Here is a 19,834-nt window from a genome sequence, read left to right as displayed (position 1 = left end):
ATACTATATTGATTAGGGACCTTTGAACTCCCTAATTGATTATTCATTCTTGGAATTCTCAGTGACTTTTGTTAAAGATTGGAATTTTCTGGCCCACATTTGTGAAATTGTCAGTATGGGTAACTAGAAAGAGATTTTAGAGGAGAGGGTTTGAGGCAAATATGAGTTCCATTTTGGACATGATTAACTTGACTTGTCACAAAAATATCTAGTTGAACATCCAGTAGGAAATAGCAATAAGTTAAATAGAGAAGACTGGATCTGTAGTTTGAAAGTCTTCTACATAAATAGAATAATCAAAGCCATGAGAGTTGCTGAGATCACTGAGGGAGTCTAGAGGAAGAGAAGAGGGTACAGGAAACATAATTGTGTATTGCCCATACTTAATAGGCAAGAGATGGTTGATATTGATCCAGTAACGGAGAATGAGAAGTGGTTTGACAGTAGAAAGAGAACAGGTAGAGAACATAGATCATAGGATAGATCGTAGCTCCAGTACCATCTAGTCCAATCCCTTCAATTTTATATATGGCTTGGATGAGAGAGAATCTAATCTAAGAGGAAGGAAAATTGTCAGAGTCCTAAACTGCTAAGAAATAAAATAGAATGAAGATCTAGAAAATGATTTCACGTTTAAGTGATCGCTGGCAACACTGGAGAAAGAAATTTCCAGGAAAACATGTTAAAAGAGTGAGTTGTGAGCAAGTAGGGACAATAAATGTAGAAGTAAAGGTTAAGGATGACATCTTTCAAAGGAGCAAGGTGAAATTCAAGGTGACAGAGAGGGGCGGATAGTCTTTCATGTCCCTTCCAAATCTAGTATGTGATTCTAAGAGATTGTGTGTGTGTGTGTGTGTGTGTGTGTGTGTGTGTGTGTGTGTGTATTTTGACCAAAGGAGGATGGCATGACTTAGAACTTTCACCTTTTGTGTTGACGCTAAGAAGCTTCTAAGTTCTGCTTCTAGCTTTCCCACTGTTCAACACCAGAAGCCATTTGTTAGCTGATCTCAAACATCTATTTATTTGAAGAATCAAGTTCACAAACTCTCATCTTGGCCTTAGAAAAGTCACCATAGTTTCCTTTTTCATTATTTTTTTCCTTCCAATCAGTTTCATGGCTGAAAAATTTCTTTTACTTGATGATTCATAACAAATACAGTGTTTACTTTGTATAATACTCATATCAGGGGGAAGCACCAACAGCCATCTTACTAAGCATACTTTCAAGAATTTGTTACTTACACTATATTTTTATGAACCAAGTTATTCTGCATTCACTGAAAAATTAGTATAAATGAAAATTTTTTTCACTATACATAAATGTTTCTTATTCTGAGGTCTGTGAACTTTAAAAAAATTGAAAGCCATATTGCAATTTAACTGATTTTCTTTGTAATTCTATATAGTCTATGTTTAAAAACATTATTCTTAGGAATCTATAGGCTTTACCAGTCAGAGTTTGACATTAAAAAAATATGTGGTTAAGAACACTATTATTTTATACAAGTTTCTCTTCCACTTTGTGGGCCTGAATGCAATATTTTATGGGCTCATTAGGCATATTTCATGATAGTTAAAAAGAATTAAAATTGCAAATCACCCAAAGGGCAATGAAAAGGTGCATAGTGGGTGCAAGCAGGTTGCAACATGCTACCAACCAAGACTCTCCTGTTTTATGACCAAGAGTCAAAAGATTCTTTAGAAATCATTTAACACAACCTTACTTTATAAATAAGAATGCTGAGCTCCAAAGTAAGCTGTTGTGACATCATAATAGTAGGCAAAGCCGAGATTCAAACCTACTTCTTGACTATATATTCATTATACCATGCTGCCTCTAAGATGTGGATAATAGCAGAAACTGGTAAGAAAAGAGTGAAACAAAATGTGAACCTGTTAAGGTCAACAATGGTACCCCTAAATATTGTTTATAGAGAGAATCAAGTAGTTTTAGAATGAACAGGATGCCAAAAATCATCTAGTTCTATTCACCTATGAGTAGAGGACTAAGAATGCAAAAGAATTTCAAAAAATGAAAAGGAATATAAAGCTTAAGAAAGTGCAATCTGCTCTAATGGAAAGAAATATATCAATAATCAGTTGATTATTGATATAATCAAATCCTGATCCTTTGAAAGCATAGGTTATGATGAGATCTTGGCTTTATGGACTTTTTACTAAGTAAATGTTTTGTTTTTGTTTTTTTTATATTCTCTCTTTAGGTTACATCTCATGCCAGAAGGCAAGCATAATCTGCATTTGCGCTTTGCAGATGAATTCAACAAACTAGTAGAAGACTTCCTACAGTAAAAAAAAAAAAAAAAAAAAAGTTGGGCAAAATCTTTCTGGGTTTTACATAGTCATCTTTAAACCATATTACCTTTTAGAAAAAAAAATAAGAATTATCAGAATCAATCATGTTTATGAGAACACTTTAATTTTGTGGCAATTAGCTACCCCATTCCCCAAAAGTAAATCTTACTAATAAAATTTATTAAATTGTTTAAATAATAATTCAACTGTTCCAAAACCTCCATTTCTTCTTGTAAAATCCCTTTTGTTTTAAATAAACTGTTGTCAATTGGGCCATTTGTTTTTCATGTCTGGTGTATTACTGAATTAAACAAAATCTTGAAATTATGCTACGTCATTCTTCTAAAAGCAGATAGCACATTTCATGTTGCTTTATTTATATTTACAAGAGTATTCAGGGGCAGCTAGGTGGCGCAGTAGATAGAGCACCAGCCCTAAAGACAGGAGAACCTGAGTTCAAATGTGACTTCAGATACTTAACATTTCCTAACTGTGTGACCCTGGGCAAATCACTTAACCCCAATTGCCTCAGACTACTCAGAGATAAAAGGTATATATTGTCCCACTTTTCGATCCCAATTCAATTTGGAATAATAAGCAACATTACTTAGCTAGCTAATATACTCTCTCTTCCTCCAGCACTTAACTGTTCAGGTCAATTTTAATAGTCTCACAAGTTTTAAAAAGAAAGGCTGATTTTTGTTACACAAGGGGCAAGAATGCTGTTACATAGTATATTCTTTTACTGCTGCCAGGATTTCTTTGTTACATTTAAAAGTATGAATAAAGGAGAAATAAGTTATAAGATGATAAATTGTATAAAGGTAAACCTTTAGATACCTTTTATGATTATTGGCAAATACAGTAACTACCTAAAATTATGTTTACGTCACTTCTCTAGGCTTCAGTTTCCTAATTTGTAAAATGTGGGGGTTATATTGCTAGTCTCTAAGATGTCTTTCAGCTTGAAATCTTTGATTTTAGGATTCCTTTCCCATGTCAAACTGTGTTATGTCTAAGCAAGTCTCATCACCAATTACAGGGAAGAACCATCTGACAATTCAACCTACTCCTTTTCATCTGAGTCCCTAATGTTCTCTGGGAAACCCTGGACACCATTGATAATTTAATTTTTTTTTCTTTGTAAAAACAGTCTCAGGAGCTATGTTAATGACCTTGGCATTCACTTCCTGCCTCCACTCTGACCTACAGGGTCCAGCAACAAGTTTACTTGCCCTATTTCAGGCCTGGACAGAGCAGGACAGAGCTGACTCTGCCATTGGTACTGTACTCTCCTTAGTTAAGTAAGTTTTATGAGGTGGACACCAAAGCTTGAGGGGTTGATGAAAAGAGGAGGGATGTAGGGGAGAGGCAGGTAAGAATAAATACAATATATATAAAAGGGAACTTGGGGCTAGGGAGGGCATTAGTAACTGGAAATATCAGGAAGAGACTTTCTCTAAGAGGTAGTACTTGAGTTGAACCTTGAAGGTAGCCAGAGATTCTAAGAATCCTGCTTATTTGTTTAAAAGGATGAATAAAGGAAAAACGAGTTATAAAATGAGAAAGAATAGTCAAGACAAGGCTTTAGATACATGCCTTTTATGAGTATAGGTATTTTAACATAGATATTACCATAATTTTAAAGTGTTCCACATTATTACATCAACAGTGAACTTCTGACAGTGGCAAAACTGAGCACCATATAGTATACAAGTGGAAAGACCATGCGTAAGCACAATAGTATACAGTCCATTTAAGATGTATAATGTATTTGGATGTCCCTAAGCCTCATCCTCTCCCTCCTCCTCCTCAAACTCCCCTTGCTCATCAGCAGTGGCGTCCTGGTACTGCTGATACTCAGACACCAGGTCGTTCATGTTGCTCTCTGCTTCAGTGAACTCCATCTCATCCATGCCTTCCCCTGTGTACCAGTGCAAGAAAGCCTTACGCCGGAACATGGCCGTGAACTGCTCTGAAATGCGCTTGAACAGCTCCTGGATAGCCGTGCTATTGCCAATGAAGGTGGCGGACATCTTGAGGCCGCGGGGAGGGATGTCACAAACGGCTGTCTTCACGTTGTTGGGGATCCACTCCACAAAGTAGCTGCTGTTTTTATTCTGCACGTTGAGCATCTGCTCGTCCACCTCCTTCATGGACATGCGGCCCCTGAAGATGGCGGCCACGGTCAGGTAGCGGCCGTGGCGCGGGTCGCAGGCGGCCATCATGTTTTTAGAGTCGAACATCTGCTGGGTGAGTTCAGGGACCGTCAGGGCACGGTACTGCTGGCTGCCGCGGCTGGTCAGAGGGGCAAAGCCCGGCATGAAGAAGTGCAGGCGGGGGAACGGCACCATGTTCACCGCCAGCTTGCGCAGATCAGCGTTCAGCTGGCCCGGGAACCTCAGACAAGTGGTCACTCCACTCATGGTGGCAGAGACCAAGTGGTTGAGGTCTCCATAAGTGGGAGTGGTCAGCTTCAGGGTTCTGAAGCAAATGTCATAGAGAGCCTCATTGTCGATGGAATAGGTCTCGTCTGTGTTCTCTACCAGCTGGTGGACAGAGAGGGTGGCGTTGTAGGGCTCCACTACAGTGTCTGACACCTTGGGGGAGGGCATCACACTGAAGGTATTCATGATTCTGTCTGGGTACTCTTCCCTGATCTTGCTGATGAGCAGGGTTCCCATTCCGGACCCTGTACCACCTCCCAGGGAATGGGTCAGCTGGAAGCCCTGCAGACAATCACAGCTTTCTGACTCCTTCCTCACTACATCCAGGACAGAGTCCACTAACTCTGCTCCCTCTGTGTAGTGGCCTTTGGCCCAGTTATTCCCTGCACCACTCTGGCCTGGAAAGGGAAGGAGAAAGAAGCCAAATTAGATGTTGAAATATTCTTGAAGGGCATTTTCAGTTCTCTAATTTTGATTATATTGAAAAATATGGTATTAATTTCATAGATACAGATTTTCTGGTTAATATTTCTTTAGATCAGAGCTGGAAATCCTTTGTTTTATGTATCTGTGGTGATAGTAGTAGTATAAATTGAGATACTCCAAAATTTTTTTGAGAGGATTTTTTGAGAGAGAAAAAGATTCAAGTCAATTATAGAAGAGAATCTCTGGAGAGGAGAAAATTCACAGAAAGGGAGAAAGGCAGACAGTAAGTAAAACAACTGTTTCTATATCCTTTGTTATCACTGCCTCTGAAATGCCAGCTAATTATTCAGTATTTATTGGCTTTTAACAATTTTTTGTCTAAGCCTTTAGAAGTTTTACTCTAATGTTAGCTTATGCAACTTAATGAGAGTAGGAGTGGGAATTCTTCTTTGGTTATCAGAAGCAGTTACCCCATAGGCTAGATGAAATCTAGTGAAGGAGTGGTTAGGCTTCTGATGTGTCACACCTCAGCTTGGCTGTAAGAAAGAGAGTGAATCACATTAACTAATTCCAATTTATGATTGCATACCAAAAACAAAGTTGTCTGGCCTAAAGATCTGGCCAAAGGGTCCAGATCTGACTGAGTCCATTGTACCAGGCTCCAAATCCACCAGTATCGCTCGAGGTACATACTTGTTACCTGTAAGATAAACAAAAGCCAGTGTTAAACATCTAGTCAATTTTTTCAATCACCAGAGAGAGCTCAATACAGTTTCTTTATCAATACTGACTGGAGAAAATTCTAGGATTTGAGAAAAAAATTGGTAGGATTATTTTTTCTGTTTAAGAAAAATCAAATCTACATAATCATGCCAGCTATATAATATTTACAGAATTTTAAAAGTACCTTCTCAAGAACAACCCTCATCATTATTCAAGGATCATATCTTCCATTTGTTTAATTTCTATGTTGTTCATTAGTCGTAGTATGGAAAAATTAGAAAAGAAAAATATATAAAAATAGTTACCAGCTGCTTCATTATAGTATACGTTGATTCTCTCTAGCTGCAAGTCACTGTCTCCATGGTAACTGCCAGTGGGGTCGATACCATGTTCATCACTGATGACCTCCCAAAACTGAAACAGAGAGGTTTTTAATGAGTAAGAATAAGAAAGACATTTCAATGTCATTAAAGATGGCCCCTTTTTTCTTTTTCCTACCACCACCTTGGAACAGTGACCACTCTGGTCAGACAGTTAAAGACACTATTCCAAGGAGGAGACAGGCAAGAACAAAATAGGGCATTTCTATAACCACCAGCAAGTAAAACCATTGAGGTGTTTGGATAGCTGCAGAGCTTCAGCCATGTTATACTGAATATTTGAAAAACAGGTATATAGCATGGAATAAGCAGCAGTGAATTTTTCATTTCCATTTTGAGGAAAGGGATGACGTGACAGCCTAACAGTGAAGGCTTATGCTACTTTAGACAGTCAGAAATGAACAGTATCAGCAGTGCTTCCTATCGTAAAATAGCCTCGGTTTGACCTGCATCAGCTAATGCCCAAGGTTCAAGGTCTGACTGTTCCAATGATCAATGGATCTTGGCAACAAACCCCACCCAATCCATCCAAGAAACATGATTTTTATTCCACTGACCTACATACTGGTTTAAAAACTGTCCATAGAGCAAGCATGGGGGAAGGGCAGGCAGGAGGCTGGGGAGGGTGGGGAGAAGGAGGGGAGCTCTGAGACAATTTAGTGGTTTCTTTAAGAAGGTTGTTTTAATCTATTGCAAATTCACAGCAGGAAAGGGGTGAGGCTGAGGGTGAGCAATATGGCGGTTTGGGGAGAGACCACATCTTTGGCAAACATACAAATGCCAAGCTATAACACCACTCCCCTTGTTAATTCACAGACATGATTATAATAATTACACTACCTTAGAAGGAAGATCCAAGCTTAAGTCTTTAGATGTAACTACAATGTGCCAATACTAAGGAAATTTGTCTAAAATATTTTTAAGTATATGAACCCTTAAAATATCAACCTTAATCTTAAACGTTAATCACAACCCATATTTGCCACTCTGCACCTGAGTGCATGCGGATCTTTTTCATGGAATTTATATATGCGTGTATAAGCATACACATATGTACCAGAATATGTACACGTGAATTATGAGTTTCCCATGACACTAGGTAAATAGTTCAACTCAATTAGCTTAGATAAAATTATGAACAAGCAAATATCGGTACGTCATCAAACAACCGCGGAAGAAAATACAAAGGGCTTAAATGGCCTTGGAGTTTTTACTATTTTTTTGAGCTCGAACTCTGCCTCAGGAGAATTAAGGCGCAGGTTGAGCCTCGCCAGCCATTCGGCGTGAAGGAATGCGCAAATCCCAAGGGGTTGGCAGTGCTTGCAGCCAGCCCGCAGCAGCCACCCGGCACCCACTCCCCGACCGACACCTGCCTCACCTTGGCCCCAATCTGGTTGCCGCACTGGCCAGCCTGGATGTGCACGATCTCCCGCATGGTGCCTGCTTGCGAAGGCGATTGTTCGTTCCCCCAGCCGGCCCTAGCTCGTGCCGATGCACTAGCTCTCCAGATCCTGAGGCTGCAGCTGAGAGCGGCCGAGCCCCAAAAGGAACCTTTTATATGGGGGGGCGGAGGAAGCACGTCTGCGTCCCGCCCCTTTCATTCACACGCTAGCCGCCAGCCAGCCTCAGTTCTCCCTCTCCGCCTCTGCGCGCAGCCCGCCCGGCTGCCTCGGTGAGGTAATGCGCTAGCCGGGAGGCGGTCGCGAGCCCCTCTCGGCGCAGGGCGGGTCCGGGTGCTGCATTGTCCGGGGCACCCGGGAGAGGCGAGGGGTGGGGCCGAATGGGGAGCTGGGGACGCAGCTAAACAAAAGTGGGGGTACGTTTGGCTATTAGGGCGCACGAAATGGGGAAAGGGATATGGATCTGCGTGCAGCCTGGACTGCACTGAGGGGAGGGGTCTCGAGCTAGGCGTGGGCTGACTGCAGTGAAGGGCCTAGTCTGAAAGCCCCTCCTCCTGGGCATATTCCACCCCATCCTGTCCGTCTTCCTCCACAAATAGGCCAGATCTTTCCTCGCTGCTGCCCCCAACCCTTTCCAATGCTTTCAGCTACCTCTCGGAGTCAAGGGGCCTGTCTGGTACCTTGGCCCAGGAACCGCAGACCCAGACTGACTTGGGAACGTGCTCTTTCCTGTCTCTCCGAAAGCATCTCTTCCCCACCCCCTCTCCACTCCCACTTCCTCCTGCCTTCCCCTTCACTGGACTCTGGGCCCCGCTGAGGATCCAGAAAAAGTGGAGGACTGCGGGTAGCGAGATTTGGTGCCCCTGGGGAGTGAAGGCCACTAGCAGCCCTGTGGGTGGGCGCAAGAGGACGGCTTTAAAGCAAAGCTGTGAAAGGACTGGGGAAGTATAGGTGACCACTTTCTCCTTCCAGGTTAAGTCAAACTGCCTATGGGGAAAAACTAGAGATTATGACCCCGGCTTGGAAGGGCTGTTGGTGACTTGCTTTCCCAAATACAGGCGAAAAAGGAGGCCTTTGCAGGTGCTAGAGTTTGACACCTGATTTTTAGGCTGTTCCTTTCACCTGGCAAGGTAGAGGGAGCTGAGCCAGAACCCTGAGGGGCAGAGTCTGGAAAATTGGATCAGTGTGTGGATGTGTAAAGGGTGCATATTTTAAAGTGGGGGAGAAGAGGTGAGGCTCCCGAGCTGCAGTTGTGGAGAGGGCGGGGGAACGGCCTCTTTTCCAGGGCCGGGTCCGTATAGTAATAGAGCAAGTCAACAACTGATCTCCGAGTCACCACTGACCACTTTGAACTAGTCTTCCCCTCTTGCGTCTATAACTATAAAATGTGGGGCGATGCCTGCCTCCTTAGCAGTGTTTTGTGAGAAGAAAATGAGAGGGTATTGTGAAATAACTCAGCTTTTAAGGTCAACCTTGTAGTTCAAAAGATTCCCTCTAAAGGGCATTCTGATTTTCCCCCTACCCCACCCCTAATTATTGCCATTCCCTCAGTCTTGATATTACTTTGCATAACTTTATACTGTTTACTTTGAATGTGTCCTTTCTTTGAAGATACTCTTTCTTTCTCCTTGTATCACCCAACAGTTTTAGAACCTTAAATATATTTGTTAAATTAAATTGTCATGTTAGTGATTGTACAATATATGGTACTTCCACATGCATGTTCAAAGTATATATCAGATACATAAGTGTTTAATAAATGCTTGTTTGACAAACTTGATTTTTCATTTAGCAGACATTTTATTAACTACAGAATTCTAGGGAAACAGTGTAGGGAAGAGATTTTAGGAGTTAAGAGGTTGGGGGGGACAAATTCTGTTTCTGATACATTCTTTCTGTGCCCCAGGCAGATCTCTAACCTAGTAAGTTGTTAATGAATTGCCAATATGCAGTCAACAGAAGGAGTTTCTACACTGAGGGTTCCATACCTTAAGCAAAAGACAAGCCTCAACCCATCCTTACTGAAAAGGAAAAAAAGTTCCAGACATAGGGAATGCAAAGATGAAAAATGACATAAGTCTCTGCCTTCAAGAAATACAGGAAGATTTGTGACATAATAATTGGTATTTATATGTCACTTTAAAGTTCTTACATTATCTTATTAATTATTCATTACAAATTGTATGAGGTTAGTGCCCTGGATATGACTAATCCCATTTTAGAAACTGAGACTCAGAATGAATGTGATTTTCTTATGGTTTGAAACTTCATCTTCTAACTGTATAAATATGTATACATATATTGGATTTAACATATTTTAACATGTTTAATATATATTGGATTGCTTGCTATATAAAGGAGGGAATGGAGGAAAGGAGGGGAAAATTTGGAACACAAGGTTTTGCAAGGGTCACTGTTAAAAAATTATCCATGCATATGTTTTGAAAATAAAAAACTTAGAGGGGCAACTAGATGATGCAGTGAATAGAATACTAGCCCTGAATTCAGGAGGGCTTGAGTTCAAATATGACCTCAGATACTTAACACTCCCTAGCTGTATGACTCTCAAGCAAGTCACTTAACCCCAATTGCCTTAGCAAAAATAAATAAATAAATAATAAGAAAGCTTTGATTTAAAAAAAAAAGGGCTTAGAGTCAGGAAGCCTGGTTTTCCTGAGTTTAAATCTAGCCTCAGATATAGCCATGTGACCCTAGACAAGTCACTTAACTCTATCTGTCTCAGTTCCCTTATCTGAAAAAAATTGCTTCAGAAGAAAATGGCAAACTATTTTAATATCTTTGCCAAGCAAACTTCACAGGAGGACATGAAGAGTTGTACATGAGTGAAAAGATTGAATAACATGTAAAGAGTTTTGCAACATTAAAACGTAAACAACTGATACAATTATTAATACTTTAATAATACATAATAAATACTTTAATAATACAATATTATTAATACTTATGGGATTCTCTAAGAGGGCTTAGAGTGGCTATATTTCTCCTTTCCTCTGTACTGAAATTTACTTTATATCTCATCTTTTAATCTAAGTCCTTGTCTTCTAAGAATTCAACTAATTAACTTAATAAACTTTTTTGGCATTAAAAAAAAGAAAAGAAACTTCATTTTCATAATTTTAATCCTTACTCTATTCACTGTAACAAAGATTCCTGATTCTAAATCGATGCATTTTCTATTTCCCCCACTCCTTTATTGTACTCATGTTAGTATCATCTTATATATTATATTTAAAAGAAGAAAATCACCACAGACCTGTGACTCCCTCTACCAATGTAATACAATCTCTTCTTTGCATTTTATTTTTAGAGAGAATTCTAGAGCATTAAGAATTTCAGTGCTCACAGTCACATAGTATATATTAAGCAAAACTTGAAACCATAACTTCCTGCTTTCAAGGCCATCTCTATCCAGAATACCATGCTGCTTCTCCTCCTTGAGTATAACACAGCATAACAAGGTTGAAAGAATCAGGCCAAAAAATAAATGTTTTACAGGAAAATCAGAGGGAGAGATTTCAAGAGGAATAGGAGAATAAAGATAAGAAAAGCCTTCATGAAAAGAAATGATAGTACCTGAACTTTGGTCTGAAGGAAGAAAGAGATTTAAAGTGGCAGACATTAGGCAGGAGTCCATTTCATGCCAGGGAAATGATCTGTGCAGATTCGCAGAAATAGGAGAGAACAAAGCCAAAATGGAGAATAGTTAGTAATCTCTATTAACTAGAGCATAGAGTACTTGAAAGGGAATAGCATGAAGGCCAAGAAATTGCGATTTTATCCTATAGGTTCCAGGTCATGAGTTCTTAACTTTTTTTGTTTTGCTTTGTGCTGTGGATCACTTTGGCAGCTTGATGAAGCCTAATACTTCTGTGGTTTGTTATCAGTATTCATTGTGGAAGGAAATGCTGAATATCAGTAGAGATTAGCAAAAATAGAAATGTATATATTTCACCATCCAAGTTAATAGATGTTCTGAAATCGTAACCAACTTAAGAACTTCTGGTTTAGGGGAATTATATAACCAAGAATTTCGAAAAAGATTGGCAGAGTGGTTTTTGACAAATCATGGAAAATAGGAGGCTTACTCCCCTTTTGCTTTACAAATATCCCAGGTTTGAAAAAAATGGGAAGAGGGTTGAGTCTACAAATTGCAAGGTGGTGAACTTGTCTTTGATTCCTTGTAAAATTATAGAACATATTAAAACAATGGTTTGTGAGTGTTTTAGAAGTGGGAGTTATGATCACAAGGAGCCAGCATGGTTTCAATAAGAACAGGACTTGCCAAATGAACCTCACTTCCTTTTAAAATTAAAAACATTTTTTTTTTTTTACAGAGTTACTGGTCTGGTAGATCAAGGGAATACTACAGACAGAGTAGAACTGGATTTTGACATCTGTCATCTGTCTTTGCTGACAAAATGGAGAGTTGTGGGCTGGGTTATAATATTAGTGGATTTGGTGCAGTGTCTTTAGAAATGTTTTGATGACCAGAACAAAAGAATTAATTTGGAGAAAAGTCCCTGGTGGGATGCACCAGATATATATTCTTGAGTTTGTGCTGGGTAGCATTTTATCAATGATTGATGAAGATAAGGATGGCAAACCTCAAACTGACAGATGACACAAAGCCCAAAAGATTAATTGGTATAAATAATTAACTGGACAGTTCCGTCCAATCAAATTACTGGACAGATGAAAATGATTCTAAAAAGCTCAGCTTGCTAGATTCATTCCACATTCCTCTTTATGTACTCTGTATTTCACCAAAGCTATTTCTATAACTCAGCATTGTATCTCCAGTGTCCTCCATTCTAATAATGTACTTAACTGCCTTCTCGCTTCTGCTGCTCGAATTCCTAGCTTCAGAATTCAGTTCAGATGTTATCTCTGTGAAACCTTGCCTAATTCTCCTTACCACCATCCCAACTCCAGTCCCTTTCAAAAATACCTTATATTTTTCCTATTTATATGTTTATGTTATATCCACTTATTATAACAAAAGCTCTTTGAAAGCAGGAATAATTTTGTTTTGACTTTGTCTCAGTTGTACTATCAGTGTTTAACATTTGTTGAATTATATTGTTGAAATTTAATAGGGATAAGTTTAAAGTCCTACATTTGGTTTTTTCCCTCTGTAGTATTTTATTTTTCCAAATACATGTAAAGATAATTTTCCATATTCATTTTTTTAAGACTTTGTGTTCCAGTTTTTCTCCCTTACCTCCTCCTTCCCAAAGACAGCAAGCAATATAACATAGGTTAAATACATGCAATTATTAAAACATGTTTTCATATTTGTCATGTCTACATTTAATTTTAAAAATCACTAAGTTCTAGGTACCTCAGGTGGTCAAGCAATTATTAAATTTCTACTATGTATAGTATAGGTGACTATGTATGTAGTATAGGTATACTATGTATAGCTGAGAGGGAAGGGGTAGAGAGGAAATGCAAAAAAAACAACAGAAAAATCCAGTGCCCTTAAGGAAAATACAAGGCAGGGAACTATATCTGCAGAAAAATAAATACATAGTATATGTGTACAGAAAAATGGGGGTGGAGACTTTAGAAACAGGGAGATGAAGATCCTGAATAAGTAGGACTTGAGCTGGAATTTGAAAGGAGCTGAAGGAAGATTCCAGGAAAGTGCATTCCAGTGATGGACAAAGGCAAGGAGATGGGAGTTAGAATATGCAGGGAACTAGCAGGAAGGCCTGTTTGTCCAGATCATAGTGGGAGTAAAAGGGAATAATGCACAAGCCTAGAAAGGCACCACAAAGTAAAGGACATTATGTTCCAAATAAAGGAATTTATATTTTATCTTGGAGGCCAGAGAGACTCTCCACTGAAAGTTTTTAAGCAGGAAGCCATGTGCTTTAGGAATATCATTTTGACTGCTCTGTAAAGAAAAGAAGATGGGAAGTCCTTATTAAAGCAGGGAGATTAGTTAGAAGGTAGTACTACAGTTCAAAATAGATAAATTTCCAAAGTGTAAGATCAGGAAAAAATTGTCATGCTGCCAGAAATGAAGAATTCACTTGCCAAAGAGCATTTTTCAAGGAACATCAGGGAAAGTAAACTGGAAGTCCAATGGGCCATGAATCTAGCAAAATTTCACCTATTATGAAGATAAGAGATGCCTATTTGAAAAGAAAGCAGACTTAGAAAAGTTTACAAAAAGATACAACACTTACAAGAAGTATTCAAATAACAGACTATATAGCCAAGAAAAAGATATGATCATTTAAAAACAATTGGAAAACCCCTCACGATTTTAAAGAGATGTAGAAGCATTTTATTGATTAAATTATTAACTGGGAGGGGGAAAACCTTGGCAGGGAAAGAGGAGTTAACATGATCTAATATAAAACTCCAATCTCCAGTGAAGGAGAAGATCAAATTAAAGTGGCCTGTGTACTTTTTAATAGAAGAAAAAGTAATGCTATCAAAAAGAGTTCAGACAAATTTGGATTAATAATAGAAATAAGATTTAGACAACATGTATTCTCTTTAGATATATTGGATGAAGAAAATGCAAATCTAAGAATTATGATGATAGGCTAAATTCCTCTACCCAACCCTCCCCAAAAACAAAATAAAAAATTACAGCATGAATTGAAAATTAAAATCCAGCAATATGCAGTGTACAGGAAACATTTGATCCAGGAAAATATCAGCAAGTTATAAAAAAATATTATGAATAATTTTAATAGGTGAGGCTTAGTTTGCGATTTAAACATGTACAAAAGAAACCAACAAGTAAAATTTGAGCTAAAACTTATTTTATTCAATCTTAGATATTTTACTGGCTATGTAGAACTGATGTTTCCCAGGGTTCCCCACCTGTAAAAATAGAGGTAATGATTATTTTCTTCATAGGGTCATTATGAGAAAAGCACTTTGTAACTTAAAATTCTGCTTGGATGTGAGCTACAGTTGTTTTTATTATTGTTTTTATCATGTAAAACAAGTGGCATTAATCAGAAGAAAATTGAATCCAAACTAGAAATAGGTAAAGATATGCTAAAAAGTGCTATAAAAATAGGAATTTATCCATCTTAAACATATTTGCATCTAATAATTCTGCAGCAGAATTCAAGAAAGAAAATCTTATAGTCTTGTAAAGAGAAATAGATTTTTGAAATAATGAATCTATAAGGAAGTAGTACATATTATGAGACTAAAATTACATATTTCAATGCACCCAAAGGACATGAATAGACAATTTACAAATGAGAAAATAGACTAATAACTACATGGAAAATTGCATAAGCTTCATTAGCAGAGAAGTTCAAAGTAAGACTCCCTTAAGATACTATCTTTAGAGCCAGGAAAACAATATACAAAGTGACTACCACAATATAAATGGAAAAAAACGCCAAAAAACTAAAAGTAAATGTAACAAAACTAGAAAGATAAAATTACTTTATTTTCTTAAGCATTTTTTGACATATTTTCATTATTTAGTCATGTTGTGAAAGAAAAATCAGAACAAAAGGGAAAAAAGCACAAGCAAACAAAAAAGGTGAAAGTAGTATGCTTTGATCTGCAGTCAGTCTCCATAGTTCTTTCTCTGGATGTGGATGGCATTTTCTTTCCCAAGTCTATTGGACTAGGCTTAAATCTTTATATTACTGAGAAGAACTAAATCTTCCATAGTTAATATTGCAGTCACTGTATATAATTTTCTCTTGGTTCTTGGTGCAGTGATTTTGAAGATTTTGATCCTGCAATTCCATTGCCACAGCTCCCCTATCTTAAAGAGAGAAGAAAAGGGTTTATCATTCTCTCCACAAATATTTATAGCTATTCTATTTGTAATAGTCAAACTTTAGAAACTAATTGTAGAATGGCTGAATAAATTATGGTTTTCTCCATAAAGTAGAATATAAAGGTACAGTAAGAAATGATAAAGGTGAAGCACACAAGGAAATATGGAAAGAGCTGTAGAAGGTAATACAAAAAAAGAAATTAGCTGAACTAAAGCTGAAAATACACTATTTATTCTATTGAAAAAAAAGTGGAAGAAGTGCAGGAGAGGGAAAGAAAGAAGAAAAGAAAACTGATCAAAAGATAATCAAGCTTTTAGTAGGTCAAGAAAGAATAATAGAGAAATGTTCTCTTTTGATTGGTAGTTAATGTATTGCTTTGTTAAAAATTAATACATTTTGGGGATAAGATTTTGTCATTTCATTGTGTATGTTCACTTGACAATTTCGCTGATAGTCATTGTTTATGATTTTTTGTTTTTTAATGCAGGGGAAAGTTCTCAGAAGTTCTCAACAAGAGGACTTGGATTGGACAGTTGTTGGGATTCTTGTAGAGGGGGTTCCCATTCAGGTCTAAATGAGACTATATAAAGTCTCTGTGGGTCTCTTTAACTCTGGGGTTCTATAATCATCTGTTTTGATTGTCTTCCTGATTCTGGGGCCAGTGCTCTATCCACTGCATTATCTAGCTGCTTCTTAACTGTCTTTTAGAAAAGTCTAAACGATTGCTCCTGGACTTTTCTTTGCTCCCAATAACATTAAAGAATGTTCTTTTAAACAATGACCTTCTGGAGAGAGTTATCTAACTCAAAAGAAAAACAAAATAACATAGAAGAATAACACATTAAAAGAATAACTAGAGAAGACTCTAGGGTTGTGTAGAAGGGGAGCATAGTAATTTGTATAACAGAAGGATATCTACTAGTAAATCCTTTGCAGTACCCCTCCTCTCTCACCTTGTAGCTGGCTATGCTCTTGACATGTATCTAAGGATACCTACATACATTGTTCTGAAATCCAAATCTGTTTATTTATTTTTGATGGAGCAATGGGGGCAAGTGACTCAGTGTCACACGACTAGTAAGTATTAAGTGTCTGATCCCAGAGCATACTTTTTTTTTTTTAAATCATATCTCAATCTGCTTTTCAGTATATATTCTGAAAAAGCACAACATAAGGAGAAAGATCTGTTAAAGGAAATATAACCAACAGTAAAAGCTACATTCATCTATTTTCCATCACATGAAATATGTTATCTTGGGTTATATGTTTTAGGTATTCTGCTACTTTCCATTTTAGATGTTTAATAATAGATTTAATAATAATAAAATAGCATTATTTTATCCTTAAATTATTGCTTTTATTATGAGAAACACCAATCAGTAAAATTTCCCCACCCCAGACTTCCAAGAGTTCTTTAAAGATGTAGCACATTCACGTTTTCTCATCCTTTTTCCGTTGTTTCTTTTTTTCTCAAAATTTTATTCATAGCTTGTATTTTTAGTGTCACCTACATTTCCCAGTTTAGCCCTTTGTTTCCCGATATTTCCCTAGGTTTCTTAAGATGAAAACAGAAAAAAAAAAAGTCTTCTTTTACAAGAATAACCAGATTTGCTGGATGATGGGAAGAAGGAAATAGAAATTGATTGAACCTATTCTCTCTGATATGTCATTTCCTGGTCCAATCATTTAGAAGAAGAGGAAAAGTAATACCTCCTCTCCCTTTTCTCTCACTCCTCTAGCTATAGCCAAGATTTTTTTTTCCCTCTCCTTTCTTCTCTCCCTCTGTTCCTCCCTCCTTCCCGCTCTCCCTCCGCTATTTTGTCTTTGTTTTTCTGTCTTTCATGATATGATATGCAGAGTGACCTAGATACGAAAGATAAGCAAAACCAAACAAGAAAATAATAAACTAATTTCAACTCTTCTACTTTTCCTCCAGAAGAGATTCAGTGAAGAATTGCTTTTTTGCTTTCTGATCCAATCTGGATCAGATATATCCTAAATGTGATTTTTCTTGGTATAATAATACTATCAATTTTCTTGGTATAATAATAAATATTTAGCTTCCCCTACCCCCAAAAAAAGAGGATTGAGTCTCATTCATTTTTATTTTGATCTTAGAAAAGTCAGAACTTTGATTACACAGGGGATCTAGAGAATCAGTTACTCCAGATTTCACTTGGATTCCTATGAGACTAATCAAAAGTAATTTTGCCAAAGTTATACATATTCCAAAGAAATATTACTTTGTATTCAAAGCAACATTTAAAAATTCTTTTAAGACTCTGCATATACATGAGAATATCTATTAGTTTGAATATCTAGGCCTAATTTAAATATTAGAATTCTCCCCTCCTTCAGTTCTAATTGCATTAAAAGTAATGATAATTTGCCATAAACACAATATAACTTTTAAATTGCATTTCATGGAGTATATTAAATCCCAATATCACTATATGTATTATTTTCTGATATATTCATAGCTTCCTGATCTATATCGTGTAGTTGGATCCAGATAGCTCTGGAGGAAAAAGTGAGGTGGGTGACCTTGCACAGTCCTTCCTCACTTAAAGACCTTGCACAGTCCTTCCTCACTTAAATTCAATTCACTTGCATGACATGGCATCACTTCTCTGATGTCATGGTTTTCTTCAAGAATGAAAGACAAACAATAACAACTTAAATTCCTTAAGTGTTTCATTTAGTTGGTGCTTTTAGATAGTCATATTAAAGAATTGCTTTCTTCCACATATGGAAAGGTTTTTGTTTATGTTTTCTGTAAGTGACTTCGGCTAAATAGGATATTATAAATTCTCAGATTCCCCTTTTCTCTTAATTTCCAGATCAGCTTTTGAGGGGTGAAAGCAGATAATGGATAATGCAAGGGAGTTGGACATAGGTATGGAAAGCATGTCTTTAATCAGTAGCGTTGAGGACAAGGTAGGGAAGAAGACAAGATAACAATTTAGTAAGCATATTTATCATAGTCCTGATTTTATTCTATTGGTTTTCTAACCTCCCTAAGGTCTTCTAGGACTTCTTAAAGGGCCACCAAAACTAAGCAATTAGAAAGGAAAGTTGGATTTCCAAGACAGTTTAAAAAGAATTAAACAGCTGAATTATTCGTCATAGTCCAGTTAAACCACCATCCTGAATTGTTTCTTCCTTCAATTTTCAGTTTCATCATTTTGTACTTCCTGTACAAGTATTGATCCATTACAACAGACTGGTTTTGAATACTCACTCAATTCAATTCAATAAATACTTATTAAGCACTATGTGCCAGGCACTATGCAATGGGGATATGCAAATAACGGTCCCTGCCTTGAAGACCTTATAATCAATCTAAAGAGGGACACAACAAGTAAACAAAACCAATTATCCCTTCCACATTGAAGAGGTTAGGGACATGTCCATCCCTGTGTTCTAAAAAATCTGAGTAAAATTTTTGTCCTTCCCTTAATATCAGAAAAGTCTGGATTATCATAGTATTAAAATATGTTGATATTATACAATACTATACATATTTTATATACTTCTGAGTTTTTTAACTTTTCCTGTGTCATTTGCATCTTCCACAAAATTAACCCCCAAATTCCTATTTAATTTCTTATGCTGATCTGTGATATATTGAAACTGAGATGGAGAAAGTTGAGACGTGGAAGAAATAACTATGTATGTAAAGCAGTGTATATGCAGGACATTTAGGTGGCATAGTGGATCAAGCTCTAAGTTTACTTCAGTAAACTCCTGATTCCTCCTGACTTAGGAGGACTTGAGTTCAAATTTGAATGCAACACTAGCTTTGTAACTCCAGGCAAATCACTTAACACTGTTTGCCTCAGATTTTCACCTGTAAAATAAATTTGAGAAGGAAATGACAAATCATTTCAATATCTTTTCCAAGAATCCCTAAATGGGGGTTGGACATGACTGAAACCACTCAAGAATAACCATATACAGGATGAATAGGAAATTACTAAAAGTGAGAAAACACTGGGATTTAGAGGAGGTGGGAAGGCTTCCTGTAGAAGATAGGATTTTAGCTGAAGGTTAAAGGAAGCCAGAAAGCTAAATGGATCAGAGAAAAGAGAGCATTCACATTTTGTCTGTCTATATCCTGTAGAACTAGCTGGTCTGAACACAAAGTTCCCATTGGCAACAAAATGGCTAGAATCTTGAATCAACTCCAGTAGTCTTGTGGGGGAGTCTCTAACTGGATTTCAGCTCAATGTCATAATCTATTTTATGAACAAGGAGTTTTTTTCCAAGTATCAAAGGATTATATTAAATTTGAGGGACAGGATGGGGACACTTCCCTTACACTTTCTAACTTATTTTGTAGTACATTTTAC

At 37.3% G+C, this 19,834-nt stretch overlaps 2 protein-coding genes across 2 annotated transcripts in view; one reads left to right on the top strand and one right to left on the bottom strand.

The window, feature by feature from the left end:
• BPHL (biphenyl hydrolase like) overlaps window positions 1–2,329 on the top strand; it is a 61,363-nt gene extending 59,034 nt beyond the window's left edge. Inside the window, exon 7 of the mRNA XM_051970768.1 lies at window positions 2,223–2,329. Coding sequence (XP_051826728.1) covers window positions 2,223–2,310 — 88 coding nt within the window. The 3' untranslated portion in view covers window positions 2,311–2,329. The remainder of the gene's footprint in view (window positions 1–2,222) is intronic.
• Window positions 2,330–3,899: 1,570 nt separating this feature from the next.
• Window positions 3,900–7,892, bottom strand: LOC127544229 (tubulin beta-2A chain). Its single transcript, XM_051970766.1, has 4 exons — window positions 7,668–7,892; window positions 6,215–6,323; window positions 5,776–5,886; window positions 3,900–5,158 (listed from the first exon to the last, which is right to left on the bottom strand). Exons 1-4 carry the CDS (start codon window positions 7,722–7,724, stop codon window positions 4,098–4,100), a joined length of 1,338 nt encoding a protein of 445 aa, XP_051826726.1. The 5' UTR covers window positions 7,725–7,892; the 3' UTR covers window positions 3,900–4,097.
• Window positions 7,893–19,834: the final 11,942 nt, after the last annotated feature.

This window comes from Antechinus flavipes, chromosome 1 (assembly GCF_016432865.1).
Source record: "Antechinus flavipes isolate AdamAnt ecotype Samford, QLD, Australia chromosome 1, AdamAnt_v2, whole genome shotgun sequence".
Taxonomy (NCBI): Eukaryota; Metazoa; Chordata; class Mammalia; order Dasyuromorphia; family Dasyuridae; genus Antechinus; species Antechinus flavipes.
This window is presented reverse-complemented; position numbering and strand designations above follow the sequence as displayed.

Coding starts and splice junctions, on each gene's coding strand:
- LOC127544229 (XM_051970766.1), bottom strand. CDS start 7,724: ATGCGGGAGATCGTGCACATCCAGGCTGGCCAGTGCGGCAACCAGATT. Junction 5,887..6,214: donor ATACTATAATGAAGCAGCTG/GTAACTATTTTT, acceptor TTTATCTTACAG/GTAACAAGTATGTACCTCGA. Junction 5,159..5,775: donor GCCAGACAACTTTGTTTTTG/GTATGCAATCAT, acceptor TTCCCTTTCCAG/GCCAGAGTGGTGCAGGGAAT.